At 53.8% G+C, this 22,323-nt stretch overlaps 1 protein-coding gene across 4 annotated transcripts in view; it reads left to right on the top strand.

Moving 5' to 3' along the window:
- The first annotated feature begins 1,422 nt into the window (after positions 1–1,422).
- SYT6 (synaptotagmin 6) overlaps positions 1,423–22,323 on the top strand; it is a 60,878-nt gene continuing 39,977 nt past the window's right edge. The window contains exons 1-3 of one of the 4 annotated variants that reach the window (XM_059137543.1): positions 1,423–1,921; positions 12,660–13,008; positions 14,477–15,035. In XM_059137543.1, coding sequence (XP_058993526.1) covers positions 1,453–1,921; positions 12,660–13,008; positions 14,477–15,035 — 1,377 coding nt within the window. In that variant the 5' untranslated portion in view covers positions 1,423–1,452. The remainder of the gene's footprint in view (positions 1,922–12,659; positions 13,009–14,476; positions 15,036–22,323) is intronic. The other 3 variants (XR_009345365.1, XR_009345364.1, XM_059137542.1) reach the window with 3 other exon arrangements.

Below are 22,323 nucleotides of genomic sequence, written 5' to 3'. Positions count from 1 at the left end.
GAGGTGACAGGGCTTCTGGGCTCCTCAGGTGGGTTCGTGAAGCACTGGGGGGGGGGGGTGGCGGCGAACGGGGACTCCACAGCCTCCCCTGTTCTTGGAACAGCAACTGAGCACCTCCCTCAGGAAGGCGTCCTGGATTGCATAGTGTCCCCGGGACCACGCTTCCTCGGTCCCTCCCGCCTGAGTTTCTAGCCTTCTCCCATCGCAGGCTCCGGAGGTCAGGGTGGAAGGTGTGAACCCGGCACAACTGCCCATCCCCCCACCTTCCCTAACCCTCCGCCCACGCTACGATTGTACCAACTGGGCTTTCAGCACCGTGGACAGAGCCATGGAGCCCTTCCCGAGAGCAAAAACCAGCTTAAGCCTGGGTCCTCTGAGGCCTCAGCTTGACCCTCTGTACTCCGGGCACTAGCTGCCGGGGGCTCTCCAGTCCAAGGGCCAGCTAGCGCGGCTGGCGCAGATGGCGCTTGTGGAGACCGCCAGGAGCTAGGGCTCCGAATCTCCTCCCTCTGGAACGTGAGTCACCGCCCGAGCCACTTCCAATTAGCGTGATAATTAGGAGGAAAGACCCTCCTCCCCCACCAGCCACCCGGGTACACACCAGCCCCGCGGCTTCCGGGGGCTCCTGCTAAAGTTTCCTTCCCAGCTCGGGGGAGGCAAAGGGACCTGAGCCTGGACCTTCGGGTGAGCCGCACACGGGAAGGGGCCCCCACCGGCTGACAAGCCGAGGACGCGCGACTTCCGTGACAGGGCCCCCTGCAGGGCCGCGCCGGTGGCGGCCCCCAGACCACCAGGGCTGAGTGAGGTGCCTCCGAGCCCCTCCGCCAACCTGTTCCTAGACCGTACGCCCCAGTTCTTGGAGGGGAAGTCTGCCTTAAGTCTAGCCTCAACCCTCCCGTTTAGTTTTCAGGCTTTCTGGCCCTGGCTATGCTTAATAGCAAGACGCATTATCTCCGGTGGCGTTGCACCGCTGTGGGGAGACGGGTCCGGCGGGAGCGGAGCTCCCTCTTGAAATGCCCCCCATTCCTATTTGCGAGAAACTTTCCCCTCCCGTTGCCATGGAGAGAGACGGCCGCTGCCTCCCGTTGCCATAGCAACGTGCGGGTACCGTGGACCGCAGGATTGCGGGGCTCAGAAAGTCTTTCTGCAGTTCAAATAGCCCCGCAGTTTTAGGGTTTTCTGCCTCCGAAGCTGGGACTTGGGGCTAGTGTGACTAACTTCTCCCCTTAGAAACCTTGGCCAAGGTTCTCCTACTCCCAGCCGGGTCATTCTTCTTTCTATTTCGTTGCCACTTGTGTGGAATGTGGCAATTTATCCAGTGTTTTCACGAACACTATCTTTATATTCCCAGGCAGTCCGTGAAGCCCTCCTAATCATTATACCCCTTTTACAGAGTGGGGAATTGAGGCTCAGATAGGCCAAGGTCACACCAGGCAGTGGATGTGAAGTCAGATGCCAGGCCCTTTCCTGGGCCTTGCACCCTCCGGGGTGCTGGACAACCGGGCTCCCCTGCCTCGAACCCCGCCGGGACTCAGACCTGTCCCTGGGTGTAGAGGGGGCGGCGGTGAGGCGCCAGACTTGCCAGCTGCCGCGGGATGCCACGTGAGGGGCGGAGACCCTGCGGGGAAGCGATTAAAAGCTGAACGGAGCCGCAGGGGGCCGCTGCGGGGAGGGTCTTCTTGGGGCAGCCTCGCCCCGCCCCAGTCCGGCGGCGGCACCGGTTCCGGCGGCTGCTTGAAGCGCCGGGGCGTCCCGGGCATGAGTGGGGTTTGGGGGACCGGGGGGCCTCGGTGCCAGGCGGCGCTCGCGCTCCTGGCCTCGCTGTGCCGGGCCCGGCCGCCCCCTCTCGGGCTGGACGTGGAGACTTGTCGGAGCTTCGAGCTACAGCCCCCAGAGAGGAGTCCGAGCGCGGCCGACTCAGGTAACGGGAAATCCGAGGACCCCTCTCCTCCTGGATTCTCACCCTGGCGGTCCTGCCTCCCAGAGTACCGGCCCCGGGAGCACCGGAACCTAGGCAGAGAACTCCAGCTCAGGATCCTGGATTCGAAACCAGCCCTAGCCAGTGCCCTGTTCCATCGCCCGCAGGGCAAGCGGAGAGATTTGAAAGGGGACCTGGGAGGCAGCGACTCCCCGAGCCCCCTCCCGTGTGACTCTTCGGGGGTGTCGCGCAAAGCAGCGCTCCCGGGGTGCGGCGCCCCACCGGGGCCTCAGTTTCCCTAGCGTCTCTCCTCGCTCACCCAGCGGGCAATCTGCCAGGGAAGAGGTCTGTGGAGCGACTAGGGGACCAGGAACACCCCGGGGGACGAAGTAACTCGTTTCTTGGGGGTGTCGAGGTCCCAAGGTCCGTCTGTCGGTCTGCGCGTCCCTTTGTTCTCTCAGCGAACGCGGTCTGAGCCCCCTGGCGTCAGGGAGAAACTTGGGTCTGCGGGCGGCACGAGGTCTTGGTGTCCGTACCTCTCTCCGGCTGCGAGTGGCTGTCTGCGTCTCCGCCGGGGGGCGGGGGGCGGCGCGGGGGAGGGTGTCTCGGCATCCTCCCCCCCGCGCCCGCCCCTATAACTCGCTCCCTCGGTCCCTCTCTGACTCACTCGGACTCGGGGCCGGTGCGCGACTGAGCCGGTGCCTCTCGCCGACTTTGCCAAGCCGGCGCCTCCCGCTCGAACCGCGCGGACTGCGCGCGGGCAGCCCCGGCGGCCGCCGAGCCCAGGCGGGAGCCCGAGCCGAGGCGAGCTCGCCGGAGCGGGTGAGTCTGGAGCCCGAGCCCCACAGGGCCGGGGCCCCGCGCGCAGCGTCGGCGTCCCTCGGGAGTCGCGACAGCGGCAATGGCGTGTCGCGCCCTGGCGGCGGGAGCCGTGGGAGGGTAGGCGGCCCGCCGGCCCGCGTATTTACTTGCCGCACCAGCGCTGTTCGGCCACGCTCGCCCGCTGCGGCCGGGCTTCTTTGTCGGAATGCCGACGTCTGGAGGGTCCTGGGCGAGAGGGAGCGTCGGGTCGCCTATCCTCCAGGGGGAGGGGCGGGGGGGCAGAGTGAAGCCTCGAGAGGGTGAGGAGTGGGGGTGGGGAGTTCCTGCAGGGACCAAGGGGCCGGGCTTCCTTCGGCTCCGCAGACACCGCCCCTCCTCGTCCCCCGACCCTGACCCCGGTGGCGCTGGGCCTCGGGGTAGGCGAGGGTCGCCCCCGTGGTTCCGCACCAACGGCGCGGGAAAGGGAGGAAGGGGCAGCGAGAGGCGGGAATTTCGTCTCCACGCGCGTCTCCAGGGACCAGAAGCCAGAGACTGGAGCAGCGGTTCCTGGAGCAGGTACAGGTGGGGTAAGCTCCGCAGAAAGCGCAGGTTCCAGGGCTCTGTTTTCACTTGAGGTTAAAGGTCAGAACTGTTGGCAAGCTCCTGGGTTAGAAACCCGGCCGCTGGGCGGGGTGGGGTGGGGGGGTGGGGGGTGGGGGGGGTGAGGGGATGGGTAGAGGAATAGAAGGGAGGTAGTGAGTGGGCCGGGGGAAGGATTGTGTGTGAGGGGATTGTGTGCAGCCTTGGAGGACTGGAGCGCACCTCAGCCCTGTGAGGCTGGTTGGGGCCCTGCTCTCTTGCGTGCACTCTCCCTGGCCCTAGACAATGTTGGATCAATGGGTTGATTACTGCAGCAGAAGGGACTGAGGTTAGACCTAAAGAAGAACTTTCAGAGGACGGTAAGGTGATGGGTGCTGGAGAAGTTGATTCTCCCCATGGAAGAACCTCGGAATAGAGGAGGCCCAGCAAGTGCTGTTAGATTTTGGTTCTCAGGTGCCATCATCTGCTATCCCATCCCTCTTCCCGTGTCTCCCAGACACACAATTTTCCCTAAGTTAGAGAGTCTCATTCCTGGCTGCCTACCCAGCTCCCTTCCATCCTCTCCTCCAACAATTCACCGCCAGTGGGGGGCCTTAATGCCTGTCCTGACTCTCAAACCCTAAAGGGGGTAATTCAGGGTGAGAACACACCTGTCGAGTTCCCCCTGCGATGGAGGCTGCTGCCCTCCTCCCCTGTCTGTCCAGAGCAGAAATGCTGTGTACTGGGAAGGGTGTGTGTGTGTGTCTGTATGTGTAACTTTCAGATACAGGGAGGCCCTGGTGTTTTGACTCCAGAGGGACACCCTGCAGTCTGGAACGACAGGAACCTGGTGACCAGGCTGAGAGTAAGAGAAGGTTGAGGAGCAAGAGCAAGCAGCCTCTGATGAATCAGCTTGCCTTCCCTGTAGGCTGCTTGAGCTTGACTTGTCAACCCTAGGGGGACTTGAACTTTGGCTGCTGAGTCACAAGCCTCAGGAAGCACCCCCCCCCCCACCCTGGGGTCAAGCGAGGGGGCTGAAAGGGAGGAGGAGGAGGCAGCAAGAGACCCTTGACCATAGCAAAAGAAAGTGGTTGAGAGTGGCTTTGCGATCTTGGGGTTTAAGTGAGCTCAAGTCTGGGGAGATATATAGTTTGGGACCTGCACCCCAGAGCCACTGCCAGATTCTCCAGTCAGAGAAATGTTGGATCTCTTCATTTGTATTTTCATGAAAAATGCAAGTAACTAGAGCATGCCCAGTTCTCTTTAGCTCTCTGTATGTTTCCCCCTGCCTTCCTCCTACTGAAAGTCTCTAGCTCATGGGTTTTGTAGTAACACCCTGAGATTCAACAACTGAGATTCAGACTCCACTATCATTTCCTGGGACCCTCCTCTATGTCATGGTCTGTGCTAGGAATTGCACAGGAAACCTTAATCAGATCTCCTTCGCTTTCCTGACTTGAAACACCTCGAACAAACTGTCCCAGATAGAATCAAGTTCTGTTTTACTTTAAACATTCTGAAGGTGAAGGGTCTACTATCCTCTTTAATATACAAACCCCCTCACCCCCACCCACCCACCCCTGCAAGTGGACACTGGTAAGCGGTTCTCTTTCTTCTTCATGCTGTTTGCCTTGTGGAGATTAATGAACTTGCTCCTAGGCCAAAGTGAAGACTGTTGGGTGTGGGTAGGAGGGTTCTGGATTTGAGGTAGCAAGCAAAGGTTCAGAGGTATTTCAAAAAAATTCCAGAACTGTTGGGAGACCCTGAGCTGCCCTGTCCCCACCAAGCTGAAGGCCAGGAATGTTTATTCTTGGCCTTACTTGTGGCCATGAGATGTACGTACTGTTGGTTCACTTCTCTACTGACTCTGGAGATGTTCTGTGATTCATTCAGCTGGTTTGAAGTTGGCCTTCCACAGCACAGATTAGAATTTTCCTGCCTGTGATGGCAAGTTAAACGCATAGCATTTCATCAAAAGACGAATGACCTATTTCTATAACTAATCATTACTCCCTCATTCCTTGCTGGCAGCAAGACATTCCGCAGATGTTGCCAATTTTGAGGAAAGGTGCAGTGGAGGATCCTTTAGAACGTACATCCCTTAGACGATGTTCTGACTTTATGGCGTGTCTTCAGCTTTAAGATTCTAGAACTAGGGTAAAGTATCTAGGAGCTATAGAGCACTTAGGTTTACAGTTCTAGAAGTTTTCTTCTACTTCTGTCTGTGGGAACCTTAAGAGTGAAATGGTAAATCCATCCCCTCCATGTTCCAGTACGGAAGATGTGTTCTAACTGTTCTGTTCCTCTGTCCACAGAGTTGAGGGTATAGCACAGGGCTGCAGAAAACTAGGACTAAGACTGGGGCATCTGCACCTGGCAAGGTTTCTTTAGGGTCTGAGAGTAAGGCTGTCTGACATGGGGAAAAAGCAGGCTAAGGGAAAGTCTTGATCCAGCTCCATGGCACCCCTGCTGGTCCTGCTTAGGAAAAAAGGTCTCTGAGCACCAGAGGACTGAGTCACATTTAGGAATTTCCATGCAAGGGGATGTTGAAAGCGGAGGTGAATAGGATACCCAGCTGTGGACGCTGTAGGTACACAACACTGTCTCATCTCCCTTCTCTCTCTTGCTGATCTGTTTTTCTTGCTCCATGTGTGGGCCTGAACAGACCACAGACCGCTCCTCTCAGTGCTTGCCTGTGTAAACAGGAATGGGGGTGTAGAGGGAAGGAACATTTCTGGGTCTCTGTCTGCCCCTCCCCCCATCACCCCAGCCTTGATGTCCACAACTCAGAGAGGCCCCAAGCCCTGACTAATCAGGCAGAAAGTTACAGTTACCATCTGCCAAAATAGAAATACTAATAAATGCTAAATTAATTCCAATGCTCTGTTAGCTACAGCTCTCCACATTAGTCTCCGATTTATCTCTGAATCCCCTAATGGTGGTGGAAGCCAGTGCCCAGTCATAAAGCCCAGTCATAAAGCTGGTGCGGCCATAATTAGCCCGGCATTGTCTCTCCTCATCACAGCTTTTCAGGGACGTTAATTCCTTCTCTGTTTGGACTCTGCTAATTATCCCCATCGGTAGTTCAGTTCAGCCTGGATCTCTGAAAGAAGGAATGGAAGCAAAGGCTCCCTGCAACCCCCCCCCCCAACCCTGAATTTTAATCACACCAGCTTCTAATAAATTTACAAGCCATGGCAGAGTTTATTATTAATGGACCACGTCTGTAAGGCTGGGAACAGAATAGCCTCTGTTCCCCCAACACACGCACATGCACGCGCACGCACGCACGCACACACACACACGCAGACGCACGCACACGCACGCACACATGCGCGCACTCTTGGGTATTTCTCAGGGACATCTATCTCTGGACAAGGTCTTTCCAGGGGCCGCTGGTTATGGGCCCAGCACCTGGTGGGTAACCTCCAGTGTCTGTACTTTTTAGGGAAGAAGAAAGAGGTGGGGGATGAGGTTGGTCAGAATCCTAGTCTCCAGATTTCTACCCGCAGGCACAGAGGATCAGGCCAAATAGTAGAGGACATGTCCCACACTCTCCTGATTATAACAAAAAATGCCTCCCCAGCTTCCTCCAGCTTTTGCCTCAACCCACTCAGGGGGCCCGGCTCAGAAGCTCCGACTTTGGCATCAGAAGTCCCAGGTTTAAGTCCCCACTCCTTCCTGTAAGGCAATGTATCCTTGAAGAAGTTACTTAGTTAATAACACCTTTAAGCTGAGTTAATTTATCTTTGAGAGGTGCATACTAATTTCTTAGAGAGGCAGTAAAGATTAAAGGAGATAATATAAGGGGCACAGTGCTGACCATGTAAAAAGAAATAACAAATAATATTACTGGTATTCATATGAATGATTCTGCCCAGAGTCTTTTCCCTTCCTAGACCTGGTGCTGTTCCCTCCAGGCTCTCAGGTCTCTGCATTTCTTGCCGTGTGATCTCTGGGGTGTGCTTGTCTGGGTCTTGTTCTGTGTCTGAATGCGGGCTCCTGGGTCAGGTTGGCCCCTATCCCACACAGGGCAGCCGGTAACCCATTTCCCAGGGTCTACTAGAAGCCCTGAAGCCAGCTTTCTCCAGCTTTGAGGGAAGCAGACAAAATGGTCCTTTTCTTTTCACTTCCTCTCCCCAGTTTATCTTTTCAGGTACAATCTGTTAGCAAAAATGCCTGTTACTGTTATAAAATGGATTTTCCTGACATGGAAACCTATTAGAAAAATGGGAACAATAGCAGGTGATAAGAGCTGCTGATGAATCCTAACATTCTGGGTGGGGAAAAGGGGAGGGGGCACCAGGCCTCCGTCTTTGGAGAAAGGGGAGATAAGAAAGCCCCAGGTTGCTAATTAATAACCCAGCATTTTCCAGGGAAGGAAGGAGGCCATGAGCCATTACCCCTGGCAAACAGTCTCACTGAAGGTGACAAACAAATTCCTGCCCTCGTGGGCTTCAGGGAGCTCTTCACTTCCCTGAGAAGAGGGGCCTGAGGTCTCTTGGATGCCTTGCCCTGTGGTCTGGTGTCCCCCTTCTCCGTCTTAGAGGGCCCAGCTTTGGGTCTGTTCGGTGTTATTTGCCACCAGAAAAACAAACACATGAAGAAAAATAGCAGCTGACCTTTGGGGAGCCCTTCTCATGGACCAGGAACAAAGCCCAAAGTCTTAGTTCATTTAATATTCATAATGACTCTATAAAGTAGAAATCTTTAGAATCCCCATGAAATCAAAGAGGAAAACCAAAGTTGGAAGAATGTTAAGTAACTTGCTCAGGTTCACACAATTAGCAATGTGGACGGATGTGCTCTGTGGTCATTCTGGGGCTGGTGCTCGCCTCAGCTACCTGCCCAGGGTCTGAGCACTCAGCCAAGTCTACGTCCTCTGCCAGGGCTAGAAGCCACCTGCCCCTTCGCAATGCCAGGTCACCAGGGGTGTTTCCAAAGCTTAACTGTGCAGCTGTTTGCTCTCCTGGAGGCTGCTGGATAATTGGCTAATATGATTTCCCAAACTGGGTGCCCATGGAACACTGGATTCTTCTGAAACCTGAATAAAGATGTTTCACACCTAATATTGAGTAATGGACTGGACTTGCTTTTTCCAAATTTCCAAGAGAACTTTGCAAAACCATAGCATGTCCTCTCAATTGTTGATTTTTCTTCCATGATTTTCTTTTTACTTCTTTGGCACTCCCTCCTGCTCACCAGATGGCTGGTGATGGTCCCAAAGAAACTGGACAAGTAGCAAGCAAATGAGTACTGACAGAAAAACTCGGAGATGTGAGATCTTCAATGTAGTACATATTGTGTCTTGGCATGTACCTATATATGAAATACTTGTATACTTTCTGCGAGTAAGGTAGTTCCTTATTTGCAATGACAAAATTAAAGCTCTGTCTGTTAGTGTTCATGGCTTGCAGGTGTTCTGCCAATGAAACTTTTCCAGACGAGGGGGTATTCAAGACTAGACTGGGCAGAGCTGAGTGATTCTAATAGGACCAGCTAGTATTTATTTTATTTTTTACTGCATTCCAGGCACTGTCCTGGCACTTTCGATCTCACGGAAACCTCACAATGACCCTAGAAGGTAGATGCTCTTATTATACCCATATCACAGATGAGGAAACTGAGGCTTGAGAGATTAAGTACTTGCTAAAGTCACACAGTTTAAAGCCAGTGGAGATGAATGTTGAAGGGCCCCAGTGTGACCCTAGGGCAGTGATTCTTACTCTCCAGGCTGAAGAGGAAATAAAGAAGGAAGAAAAAAGGGAGGAAGAATGTAGAGATTTGGTGGGGGGAGGTGGGGGGGCTTTCTCCCTTTCTGGAGGGTTGCCTCTCTCTCTCGTCATGAAGCTAGTGCACGATAGCCATATGGAATATGAAGAGAACTGGATCAGGACTCAAAAGGCAGCTGAGTTGCCCATCAAAATTCTATCTGCCTTGCAGTGTTGAGGTTCAAACAAGATGAGTGGGAAAAAGGCTTTGAAGGTGACTCGTGCACCTGTGATTTGCTAGAGGGCAACATGTCCTGGTGGGTTGGTCCCAGCAGGCCTGGGGTAGGAAGGCGCACATCAGAGCTGATCTGGCCCTTGGCAGAACCCTTAGCCCAAACAGGAACCTGTCCTTCCCAACCTCAGACTATGTGGGTTGGCTGAGTTCAAGCCGCATGTAGTGATTTTACAAGGGCAAATCCTGTACAGTCACCTTTGCCCTGGCCTAATTCTGCTCTTTACCAGCCTTGCTCACTGCCTTCCATCTCTGGCAGGGGAGAATCCATGTAGGAACAGGACCCCAATCTCCGTTGTAATGCCTGTGGGCGAGGTGTCCTGGAAAGAGATTGTCCAGGCAGAAGAAGGGCCTCTTGGTCTTATATAACCAGTATTGAATGCTGGGTGCTGATTCCCAATAATCCATACCTCTGCCTGCTTAATCACAGCTCCCAGGGAACAACAGCAGGGGAGGCGGTGGTGGTGGTGGGGCACATGCACAAGCATTCACAATAGCAGCCACACAGAGGAAAACTGATTCCCTCCGCCCGCCGCCTTCCCCCACCTCTCTTTTCATTTATGAATTCAGTTTTTTGTCAGGCTGAACATTCAGATGCACTCAATGCTCTGGATTCCCCCATTTCTCCCCCTTTCTCATTAAAATTCTAATTATTACCAGAGCAAGTAAGATGTATGATCAAAGGAAAGCAAAGTCTAGAAATACCTTTTTGTTTTAAGGTGACTCACATTGTAGATAATGCCTGCAGAACAGCTGTAAGTGAGAGCAGATGTGAGGGGCCTCGAGACGCCCGGATACTTAGAATAAGGACCCGTATATCTGTGGAAGCTTTCCTCGAGAGCCCCAGGGGCATAAGGGCCTACAGAAACAGTCTCCAAACCATTTAGATAATGAACTCATAACAGCACAAATTATTCGATTTAATGCCTCTGATATATATTTGTTCCCATGTTACATACCCAGGTGGGTCATATCACCAATCCACGGCTTACCAGACATAGGGCCCCGGGACAATCTCATCCTCTGTGCCTCACCTTCCTCATCTGCGAAATGGAAATAATCACGCCTCTTTCACTGGAGAGTATTAAACGAGTGAATGCATATAAAGCACTTTACCATGGACCTCATAATGTTCCAAACTTAACTAAGTCCAAAAATAAAATGCTCTCATTTCTATTGCTACCAACTGGTATATTAACAATTCTCATTTATTATTTTTAAGATAATAGATAAATACGAAAGCAATCTGATATTTTTCCTCTTGTGCCCCCAGGATGCACGGACACCATGCCAGAGACCTTTAGTTTAGAAATGAGCTTAGTGTCGGCTTTCCAGATCCCTGGCAGTCTCTGGGTCAGGTGCTAATCCCACCCAGCTCCTTTGGCCAGGGAGCGGCTCTGATGTCTCTGGGCAGGGGCCTGGGGTTGCGATGGGTGTCTGTGATAGTTCATCCAGGCCAGTACCCTACAGTCAGGGAGTCAGAAGGCAGTGCTAGCTCCCCAGAGAGGGTAGCTGACATTCTCACTGCCTTCCCAGGTTCCTCTGGATGGGGGACTGCTTTCCCTGGTGACTGTATGCTGTGAGAGTACTCTGGATTCTCCCCCGGGGTGGGGGGCTTGGCATCTTGGTACTGCAAGCCTAGCTTAGCACCTGGTACCGGCAGGTTCTCAGTAAATGCGGTTAAGAGATAATTATAGCTCTTTTATGTGCCATTCATTCATTCATTCATTCACTCATTTGTTCTCATGGGCCAGTTTCTGTGCTAGGCCCTAAGTCAGACAAATAGAAAAACACAGGGTTACAATAGACTACAGTTGAATCAGGAACAAACAGGGTTGAATAGTGGAAGGACCCCCAGCCTGGGCAGCGGACATCCGGACCCTGGTCCAGACTCTTAGTCTGACCTGTGACCCCAAGCAAGTCCCTTCTCTGGACCACTTCTCCCATCTGCAAAAGCACAGCCTGACCTCAGTACTTGTAGGGTCATTTCTCACCTTAAATCCTAAGATTCCTGGGTGCACTGGGCCAGGATAATCCAGACTCTGCAAACCCACAGGCCTGCAGGGGCCACGCAGGTCACAGGGAGACTGGTGAGGACACACCCCTCCAAAGGGAGCCCAGGAGCCCAGGTCCAGTGACCAAGGCATCTAGCCTCTTCCAGAATTTCCAGAAATTTGGTGTGATGGTGGTGATGGTGGTGGAATTTCTCAAATTTTCCATTGTCACCCTAGCCATGCAAGACTCCTCCTTGGACTTGACCTTGTACAAACCCTGGCATGTTTGCCATTGGTTTGGAGCCTTCTGACCTCTCAGAGAGAGAAGCAGCTTTGGGCTCTAAGGGTCATTCCAGAGGGGGGTGGGGGTGTTCTTTGCTTAACGACTTAACCATTAAGCAGACCTCTGCTTAATCATTTCTTCCAGAGGGAGGCATCCCCCATGGCTCTCCTGGGATCCCAGGAATCCTGCTGGGGGACAGGGGTGGGCTGGGGGCAAGGCAGTGAGCGCCCACCTCTGCACCAACCACAACATTCAAAAATATCAGCTTTACAGCAAAGCTCTCAACTGGCCATGGGAATGGGAAAAGCCGGCTACAGGAATCACTTGTATGTAGCTTGGAAATAAGCTGTGTGGCTTCAATTCCAACTTCATCCAAGTATTTACTGAGCCTACTGTGTGCAGAGCTGAGAGTCCCAAAGAAGCCTGAGACCTAACACCTGCCTCTCATTGACTTCAAGTCAGCCCATGTTCCTTGAGCTCCGCCTCTGGGCTCCATGGTGGGGTGGGGGTGGGGGTACCATTAGAGATGGAGTTGGCAGAGCCTCTGGTCCTCAAGGCCACACAGCCTGTTGAGGAAGAGAGCTGTATACAAAAAATGACTCTGCTCTCAGTCTGGCCTTAGTAACAGCTCTAATAGAAATTCAAACAGCATCCGCGTGTGAACGCTTCACGAATTTGGACATTTGCTTAGGCTGCTATTTAAATTACTTTCCCTTCCCGGTGCACATGCCACATGCCACGACAGGCAGTAGGGGCGGCAAGGGAGGCGGCCCAGGTGCTCCCAGGGCTGGCAGCGGGGGAGGGGGGAGAGGGGAGGGTCAAGGGAAGGGGGGGGAGAAGAGGTTGCGGGTGGAGGGGGTCAGCGGAGGCCTGTGCCAGGCTGCAGACATCTCACAAAGTGGACGGCGGCGCACCACCCCGAAAACCACCTCTCCTCTGGCGGGCAGCTTTCTCATGAGCGTTCTTTTCTCTTCTCCCGTCTTTGTCCCTTCTGTGTGCCCCCCTCTGCCAACACCCTCTCTTGCTTCTGCCCACCTCTGTCTGTCTCTGTCCCTCCCTGCCTGGCTCACGCCGAGGGCAGGTACCTCTGTCAGCCTCCTCGCAGTGGTAGTGATTGTGTGTGGCGTGGCCCTGGTGGCAGTTTTTCTCTTTCTCTTTTGGAAGCTGTGCTGGACGCGCTGGAGGGGCAAGGAGGCCTCCAGTCCCACTTCTGCTAACCCTCCCCCGGAGGCCCTCCAGGGCCCCGGCTCCAGAGGCAACATGGCAGACAAGCTGAAGGACAGCAGCACCCTGGGCTTCCTGGAGGCAGCTGTGAAGATCAGCCACACATCCCCGGATATCCCGGCCGAGGTGCAGATGTCAGTCAAGGAGCACATCATGCGTCATGCACGGCTGCAGCGACAGACCACGGAGCCAGCATCATCTACCAGGTGAGGGCGGACCTCTCCCCTCCCTCACCCCCACACCTCCACATTCTCTGACTCAAGACGTTAATGAGATTCCAGCCCTTGAGGAGCAGAGGCCAGAAATAATAACACATGTACTCTGATTGGAGACTGTAACAGGTGATGGAGAATGCGGTGGGTAACCAACTGGGAGGTGCGTACCAGGAAAGGCTGCAGGAGAGGGGAACCTTGGAGGTGGGGCACTGTGCTCTGGGGCATGTGTGGGGATGTGCGTGGGGGAGAGGGGGGGGAGGAGGTTGGGGGTAAGGAGAGATTGCAGGCAGAGGGCAGAGAATATGCAAAGGCCCAGGGGTATAAAAGTTCATGGTGTGTCTAGGGATATTCCAGTAAAGCCTTGTCGATGGAATATAAGACAAGAGTTTCCTAACATTTTGAGAATGAGGATTCCTTTATAACCTTTGACACAGTCCCCTGCCGGACAGCAGCTGTATCCATGGCATTCTTTAACGGAGAAAAGCAAAAACAACTCCCACCGCATAATAACAAACAACCTACTCTAAATTCAGAAACAGAAGTGGTGTGTATTTATTCAAATCTAGGGCTCTGGCTGGCTCCTGGGTCCCTGTAACGTCTCCCCAGGCTCCCGGGGGACCAGCCAAAGGGAAAGAGACCAGGTCTTCAGTTGTGAGTTCAGGAACGAGTGTTCTGGGGGTCACATTTTCAGAATTTATCATATGACCTCAGGCAAGGTGCTCACCTTTCCTAGGCCTCACTTTTCCCAAGTATAAAATAGGGCTAATGACTGGTAAGGTTACCATGTGAAGCCAAGGAAAGAATCCATCAGAGCTGGATTCTTTGACAATCCGGAGCCGACGCTGTTTCATTTACTATACACCTGTTCTAAGTGCTTTTTATGTGTATGAATCTTTCCTCCTCACAGCAATCGTGCAATTTCTACTTTTACTAACTTCATTTTTAGTGCAGGGAAGTTAAAAAACTTGACCATGGTCCCGTAGCCAGACAGTGGCAGAGCCAATATCAACCTACACAGTTTGACTCCCAAGCCCAATCACTGTTAACTATGGTGTCCGTGGTAGAGCTGGTGAGGATAACGAAGGGACGGACACAGCCAGAGTAAGAAAGGATGGTCCTTCTCCTAAGGAATCTCATGGTTTCATGGGGGGAGCCAGAGCCACATCTACTAGGAAGAAACCCAGAAAGTAAGGAAAAAAAAAAAAATGGCAGCAAAGGCTACCATTGAATTAAACTTAATATGTACACGCCCCATTCCAGCTCCCTTCCATGGACTTGAAATGCTTGCAACCACCTGTGCACAAAGTATGTGCAGACAGACAGAGGGTCGGCGAGCAGGAGGAAAAGGGCCCACAAAGGGTAGGATGAGCCAGGGTGGCCGGCAGGTGTTGGCCTGCACGCCCGTCCCGCAGAGCCCTGACTACCCTCTCCCTACCCTCTCCTCCCAACCCCCTGCCAGGCACACATCCTTCAAGCGCCACCTGCCACGGCAGATGCACGTCTCCAGTGTGGACTACGGCAACGAGCTGCCGCCGGCAGCAGAGCAGCCCACAAGCATTGGCCGAATCAAGCCTGAACTCTACAAGCAGAAGTCGGTGGACGGGGACGATGCCAAGTCCGAGGCCGCCAAGAGCTGTGGGAAAATCAACTTCAGCCTGCGCTACGACTATGAGAGTGAGACCTTGATCGTGCGCATCCTGAAGGCCTTCGACCTCCCTGCCAAGGACTTCTGTGGCAGCTCTGACCCCTATGTCAAGATCTACCTCCTGCCTGATCGCAAGTGCAAGCTGCAGACCCGAGTGCACCGCAAGACCCTGAACCCCACGTTCGATGAGAACTTCCACTTCCCGGTGCCCTACGAGGAGCTGGCTGACCGCAAGCTACATCTCAGTGTCTTTGACTTCGATCGCTTCTCCCGCCATGATATGATTGGAGAGGTCATCCTAGACAACCTCTTTGAGGTCTCCGACCTGTCCCGGGAAACCTCCATCTGGAAGGACATCCAGTATGCCACAAGTGTGAGTACAGCCTTGCCTCCTGGGCTTCTGGAGGGTTTCTAGGGTTGGGTTGAGTGGGCTGCTCCTCCATCCTAGAGACAAGTGGGTCTTTGCCCTTCAGAATGTGAAGGGGAACTCTGGGAACAGACCAGTGGCTCCGCCTGCCCTGGGAAGGTCCTTGCACACTGCCCCAGATTGGGGGGGTGTGGGTTGGCAACGAAGAGAATTTTTGTCCATTGCTTCTGATTACACGTTCTGGGGTGGTTCCCTCCACCTGCTCGGCCTCAGGTCTAGCTCTTTGATCATGGGAGAGGATTGGGCAGGTCTCTAGACTGAATCAGACAGCAGCATCTGCCAAGTGCACTGATGTGTACTAGAAGCTTGGAAAAGGCAATTAAGAACAGGGCATGTTAATCAGGACGAATGAGATTATGTTGCAGCAACAAATAATCCTAGGATTTGGTAGCTTAGAGCAACAAAGATCTAGTTCTTGTTCATGCTGTCCATGCTTCGCAGCATGGCTGGGGGTTCTACGTTACCTTGTGACCCAGGGGTTTGAGCAGATAGAGGTTCCATTTGGACATGTGCTCCCATAGTTACCACATCGGGAGAAAGGGGATGTGGGGAATCACGTACTATTTCTCAAAGCTTCCACAACGAAAAGATATATGTTACTTCTACCCGCATTTTGTTAGCTACAGCAAGACACATGGCACCTCAGGAGGGCAGGGCAAAGAAATCCTACCATGTGCCCGTAAGGGGAACTGGAAGCACTCAATGGCTGACACCAGTGACTACCACACAGCCATTCCCTGCCCAGGCCAGCCCAGAGGACACCTGGCTGATGCACACGTGGGATGGAGGCGCTGGGCTACTTGTGATCCACTGCAGTTCACCAGGGAAGGTCACAAGGAGCTGAGGCGCAGGCTCCCTCCTTTTTGGAGGGAGGACAGGTTTGGCAAAGAGAATTAAGAGGGCATATCTGGAGCCCTTTAGTCCAGTGTAGATCCCATAGGTGTGGGGGAGCCTCTCTCTAAGCCCATCCAGGCAGCTGAGAGCACAGCATGGGTGTTCCCATCAGACAACAATGGCCCTGTGTTTGGGGTCTTGAGTGCTAACTGGTTGAGCCCTCCCAGATACATCTTGCACTGTTTCTCTGGGGTGGGGCTCACCCCACTCAGTCTGCAGGCCCTCCTTCTGAACAGTCCATTCTCAAGGTCTCCGTGTTGAATCCGTGAGGATGGAGACCAGGAAAATCATCCCCCCTGCTCTGATAGGAAAGCTGTAAGAAACTTGGTTTGTTCAAAGCTTGGTGGGCTCTGTTTCTGCCCCAGGGCGGGTCTCGGGGACACCCCATTCTCCGAGCTGGGGTTGACTTTGACCAATTCAGTCCCAGTGCCTCCCCTGCCTTTGCTTTCGGGAAACCCCTAAGAATAGGACCAGCCGCAGGGCCAGGCAGACGGGGCGGGTGGACGGGGCAGGCTGGCGCAGCAGCTGTGCCCCGGCCCAGGCCCAAGAGCTCTGCTCTATAAATCACTGTGAAGTTTACATCTGGTGCAGCTCTTCCCTTACGGTCTCCTTGGGCAGCAGCTTCGTTATGGTGGCTGCACAGGTAGAGAACAGCAGCTCAGTCCTCCCCATGTGAAGGTCGAGGCCCAGGGCTTCTGAGAGTGGGAAGGGGGGAGGCCGGGGTCTAGGGAAGCAGAGCTTGCCTCAGACTCGAGGATTCCCCTCCCTCTCCTGCGACCTTAGCTGTGGGCGTGATGGAAGACCCAGGCCTGCATTGGACAGTCTGTGCCTAAGCATGCCCCGGAGGCCGGCTACCTGAGCCCTAGAAGGCTGTGGCTGTCCCTGTCCTCGTGCCAGCCCTTTCCCCCGCGCGGCAGGTCATCCAAAAGGTGTTGGACACTTCGTCACCACCCTCATCATCCTCAGTCAGTCCTGTCCTAGCCCTCCTCCCTGTCCTCTGAGCAGAACACTGTGCCCCGCAATGAGGAGTGAGCAGGACTGGGATGAAAGACAGCCTCTTTGATCCACAGAAAATTAGAATCGAATTCCAGAGACAAGAGACGTCCGTGCAGGAGCTGGTAATGCTAAGTAGTGAACAGTGTGTACCGGGTGAGGTCGCTTTCGGAGTTAGGACAGCCCTGGAATTTTCCCCGGATGGGGAGGGGGCGGGTATATAGGGCGTGACAGAGGGAAGGCTAGCATCCTAGCCCAGAGCACAGGGAGGCTGGACCCAGGAGTTTCTGAGGGGGAAGGGCAGGTGACTGTGCTCACACACTCTGTCTTGCTTGCAGTCTGTCTGAGCTGATGTTCTGCCAGTGGAGGCCCCTGGGGCCCTCCTGTCTGCAGCTCTTCCGGTGGGCTGGCTGATCCTCCTGGTGGACGAGGAATCAGGCAGAGGAGGGGAAAGGGAAGTAAGAAAGTGGGGGCTCTTACCTGTTTTTTGGTGCTGACTCTGAAATTATAGTTATTTGGGGGTCAGAGAGGCCCAAGTCATAGTCCCTGAGAATGATAAGCAGTGAGTGCGTGTGAAATCCTGTGGCCAGCGTGGTGGGGGTGGTACGGATGAGCACAGGGGCTTCCATCTGTCCTTGTGCTAGATTCCACTTCTAGGGCTACATTTGGGCCTCACTGAGCTCGGAACTCAGGCAGCTCCTCTGTCCTGCAGCCTGGTCCCCTGAGCATCCCTGACATTCCTGTCCCCTGCCTGTGCTCACAGGCTTCCATCACACAGGCCTTTCCCCCACTGCCCTGCCTGACTCAAACTGGTCCCCCTTTCAAAGTTCCCTGAGCCCTCCTGCTCCTAGAGGAATTGCTCCTCTGGATTTATTCCTGGGTCCCTCAGTTATACCCCGAATCATCTTCAGATTTGCAAAGTCCTCCCAATGGCTCAGGAATGCCTTTGGTCCCACATTTGACTTTCTTTTGTATTTTTCCTCTGGGCTGAGTGTGTCATTTTAAGCCAATGTAAAAACTCAGCACGTTTTTGTAGAATGGCCCCACAGCTTCATTAACTCAATTAAAACTGTATATTGAAGGATGATTAAAGAAGCCGGGGTGTGGGGGGAAATCGGGTGTGGTTATAACCTGGGAAGGCTTCCCGGAGGAGAAGGTCAAACCATATTTTGAAAATGGGTAGAGTCAGGCTTGGTGGGGAGAGACGGAGCCTGTGTGTTCCTTCCGAGATATGGTTCAGGTGGACGGTTTGTGTCTGGAGCAGTAAGTTGATTCACTAGTTGGATCAGACAGTCTGGACGTAAGCGGAGGGTCAGTGATGCACAGGCTAAGGAGTAGGAGAGGAATTGTGAGAAACAGGGGCTTAGCAGGCTGCTTGGAGGTCACACGAGCCCAGGAATGCTGTTCCCTTGTTGGTCCTTCTGCTTATCTTGGAGCATTACCCTCAGCCCCGGTGGGGGGGGACCTGGGTTTGTGCCTCATTTTGGCTCCAGCACCATGGCTCAAGTTGGTTTCAAGTAGCAAAGCCTGGAGCATTCCTGTTGAACGAATTAGGGGCTTCCAGGCTAGTGAAGAAGAGGTGGGCATCCGGGGAGTCTAGCTCTTGGTTAATTGCAAATTTTAAGCCACAAGGGACATTGGCCTCATTCCCCACCCCCACCTCCCGGTTGTTTTGGAGGAAAGCCTGGAGGGAGCAGTGGAGGTAGTATATAGCACCCCCAAAACCAGGCTGAGGGTGAGGAGCAGGCAACTTGGACGTGTTAGAGAAATTGGAGGCCTCTTCTGATCCGCGGGGTCTAGGAGCTCCGAGTGGCAAGGGAGTCACAGCAGTTCACCACATCCACTCCGGCCCGGCCCGGGGTGCCCCTCCTGCTCTTGCTGCCCCTAAGCCGCCTGGCTTGACTGAGAACCGCGGATGGTCTCCTGGGCATTGCCAGCGGCTTGCCATTTTCCCTCCCCCTAGAACTTTGATTGGCCGAAAGCCCCCGCTCTTCCCTCCCCTGTCTTCTGCCCCCAGTCTCATTATTTCTATATAAAGCTGTAGATTTATCATTATAATAGAGCCGCTGTCCCCAGGGTTTGCTAGCGTCTCTGTAATCTTGTGGTTATTGCTACAGGGGCCTCAGACCCCACTGCACACAACTATTCCTGTTGCTGTTCCTGCTTCTTGACGGCGGGGGGTGGGGGGTGACGGCTGTAATTGGGGCCATAAATATGTGTTGTGCTTGGGGTGTTAATGGACTTGGCCATCTTCCTGCCTTAGCAGGTCCCCACTAGGTCAGAGTGAGCAAGAACGGGGGTGTGTGTGTGTGTGTGTGTGTGTGCACGCGCGCGCGCGCGTGTGTGTGTGTGCGTGCGTTGTTTTGGGGTGCTGGTGGGCTTCGTGCACTTCCAGGGGGCCCGGATCCAGAGTCTGCAGGAAGGAAGAGAGGCCTAATAGAGTGGGAATTCCAGCCTGGGAATGAGCAGGGCTGGATAGAAAGGCCCCAGACCTGTGTTGTATTCTAGCTTCTCCTCTTTCTAGCTCTTAGACCTTGGCGATGTCATCTACACAGGGCCTCAGTTTCCCTATCAGCACAACAGGGATCATAGCTCGTGGGAATAGTAAATGTAGAATACTAAAGTAACACACATGAGATGCCTAAGTGGGCACTGTCACAGAGCAGCCTCCCAGGCCCCATTCTCACAGTGACTCTCCTTCTGGCCCAGCCCGTGGGCCGCTGTGTGTGCTACTCTCGGACCTGACCCCTGCTTTGGTCCCAACCATCCATTCTGGCACACTGTTGGGTATTCTTATTAGTTTAGTTCTTGTCCTAGCCATGCCCTTTGTTCTCTGTGTGACCTTGGGAAAGTGGCTTGTCCTCTTTGAGCTGCAGTTTCCTGAGTGTTAAATCAGCTTCAGAATTCTGAGATTCTTAGACTCCTGGCTTCTCTTGGAGAGAAGTGCTTGGTTCCCTTGCTTCCAGGACAGAGCTACCCAGGCCCTGGGAGTGTGGTCCATAAGTTAGTAGGCCACTTGGCAGAATTTCCAGACGTGTCCTCCCCCCGTAAATGTCAGTAACAATCAGTCCTCTCTTTCAGCCCCTGGGAAATGTCCTCTAGAGGGGGTCCTGCCACGAGGAAGCCCCTGCTCCCCACCAACAATCTGTCTTCCTCCTTTTCCCACGAGGCCCAGTCCCATGGGAAGGAAGAGGGTGCTTAGCTCCCTCCTCACCTGCCTCCTTTCCAATCCCTGTTTACTGGGGAAACGGGGCTTATTACCGGAGCTCCCACCAGGAGCCTAGAGCACAACCAACTTGATCACACTTTATCCTCACCACAAGCCCCATTATCATTCCATTTATGTAAACAAAGAAATGAAGGATCGGCTTAAGTGATTCACCCAGTGTCACCCAGAGAGAAGGTGTTGGAGAGCCAAGACTCAAACCCAGGTCTTCAACCAAGCCTTGCATGGCAGGAGCACGGCGGGATAACATTGCTCCCTGGGGCAGAAGGCAGCTCCAAAATTGTGCCGCTAGTTCAAGGTATCCAGAAGAGTGTTCTTGTTTTCTCTTGTGGCCCGGTTGGGTTCTCTCTTTCCTCTTGTTCCAGACGGCAGCTTTTGCCCTGATACTGGGATTCCTTTCCGATCTCCCCAGGATTCTTCCTGTGGGCAGTAGGCTGATGTTCACTGCTCTTTCATTCAACAAACATTCGAGTGTCGAGGATGTGTGGTCAGTTATATCACTGAGGTAGAAGCTTGTTGAATGTAGGAGCTTGAGCTGGCTCTGGGGAGGATGGCAGAGAAAGAGCCCTCCACCTCAGAGCGCCCAGGCTGACGGGCACCTTAGAGTAGACCTGGAGACCCTGCCTCCCTTGCACACGCGGCACATGCTTGGGGGATGGGCCGGCCGGTTCAGGATGCTTGCAGCAAAACCATGCCTACAGCAAGCCAGGTGCAGAAGTGCTGGGGGAAAATGGAGAAAAGAAATCAGGGTCAGGAAAGGAAAGTTACAGGCTAGACTTTGATGGCAGCGAAGATAGAGAGTGCTAAGAGGCCGGGATGGCAGGTGTAGTGGAGTGCTTTTCTTTATTTTCTCCGGATTGGGGGAAGTGTCTAGAAAGAACTTCTGTCATGTCAGATTGGGTTTTTTCCTTTGTGCAAGACTGGCTGCGGTGTAATGAACTCTGGGCCAGACGGCTAGCATGAAGAATACGAGGGCTTAAACTCCAGTCCCGTCCTTAGAGGCTCACAGTCTGATGGGGGAGGCAGGAAGGTAGCTCTGCTGTCCTGAGGGCTATGCGAGTCCTCACTAGCCCAGCACGTTGAGGAAGGCTGGGCTCCTGGAGTCAAACTGCCTGTCCTTGCCAGAAAAGAGTTCGGTTGAATCCTCTTCTCACGCCCACGTACTCAAGTCAAATGAGATCCAAGGGTAGCCACAAAATGCCTCTTCAAATAGAGCCAAAGAATCAGCTAAATTGATCCGCTGTGACTCATTAAATCACTGTGGGATGAAGCCTCCCCAAGGCTCATTGACCAGCAGCTTGAGGCAACGCGCACCTTGGATCTCAGGCTCTCAGTTCCATCCTGGCTGGGTGGCAGCAAGAGGGAAGCGTGAGAACTCTTTATCCCCTCAACATGTCTTCAGTGATTGGTCAGAGAACTTATTTAGGTCCAAAAACAGCCAAGGGGACTAATAGAGTCCTGGGCTTTCAAGGAGCTTCTCATTGAGTGAAGGTTTCAGAGCAAGGGAATGCGATCAGAAGAATACAATGGTTTGAGGTGATTTTGGAAGCCAGGAGAGTGGGTGAGTGGGCTGAGGGTACAGATGGTGGAAGGAGAAGTTGGGAGCAAGAATCGAGCTTTGCGGAGGACTCACAGTCACGGAAGAGGAGGCGAGGGGCCAGCAAAGGGCAGCAAGCAGGAGGAGACCCAAGAGAAAAAAGACCTGAGGAAGTGAGAGGAGGGCTGGTTTGAGAATGGCGCCTTCAGTGGTGATCTCTTTGACCAGCTGTGAGGTCCCGAGCACAGTCCCGAGCTCTGGGGTGTGATGTTAAACCAAAGCCTTGCTCCCAAGGTGCTTATCCTTGGGTTGAGAGACACAAATGAGTGGGTGAGGTAAATAGTACCATCAGAGAGAGACTGTGGAGAAAGCAAAGCAGGAGAGTGTGGTGGGGAGAGTGGTTTGACAAGAGGATGGCGTGAAGAGAGGAGGTGCGGGAGAAAGGCTGGTCAAGTGCGGCCTCCCTGAGAAGGGCCTTTTGAGTAGACCCGAAGGATGACAAGGAGAGCCATGCAGATGTCCGGAAGAAGGGAGATCTGGGTGGGAGAAAGTTGAATGCAAGGAACGTGGCGTGGGTTGGTTAG

The sequence above is a fragment of the Mustela lutreola genome, chromosome 10 (genome assembly GCF_030435805.1).
Source record: "Mustela lutreola isolate mMusLut2 chromosome 10, mMusLut2.pri, whole genome shotgun sequence".
NCBI classification, from domain to species: domain Eukaryota; kingdom Metazoa; phylum Chordata; class Mammalia; order Carnivora; family Mustelidae; genus Mustela; species Mustela lutreola.
Note: the sequence above shows the minus strand (reverse complement) of the source record. Positions and strands in the feature narration are given on the sequence as shown.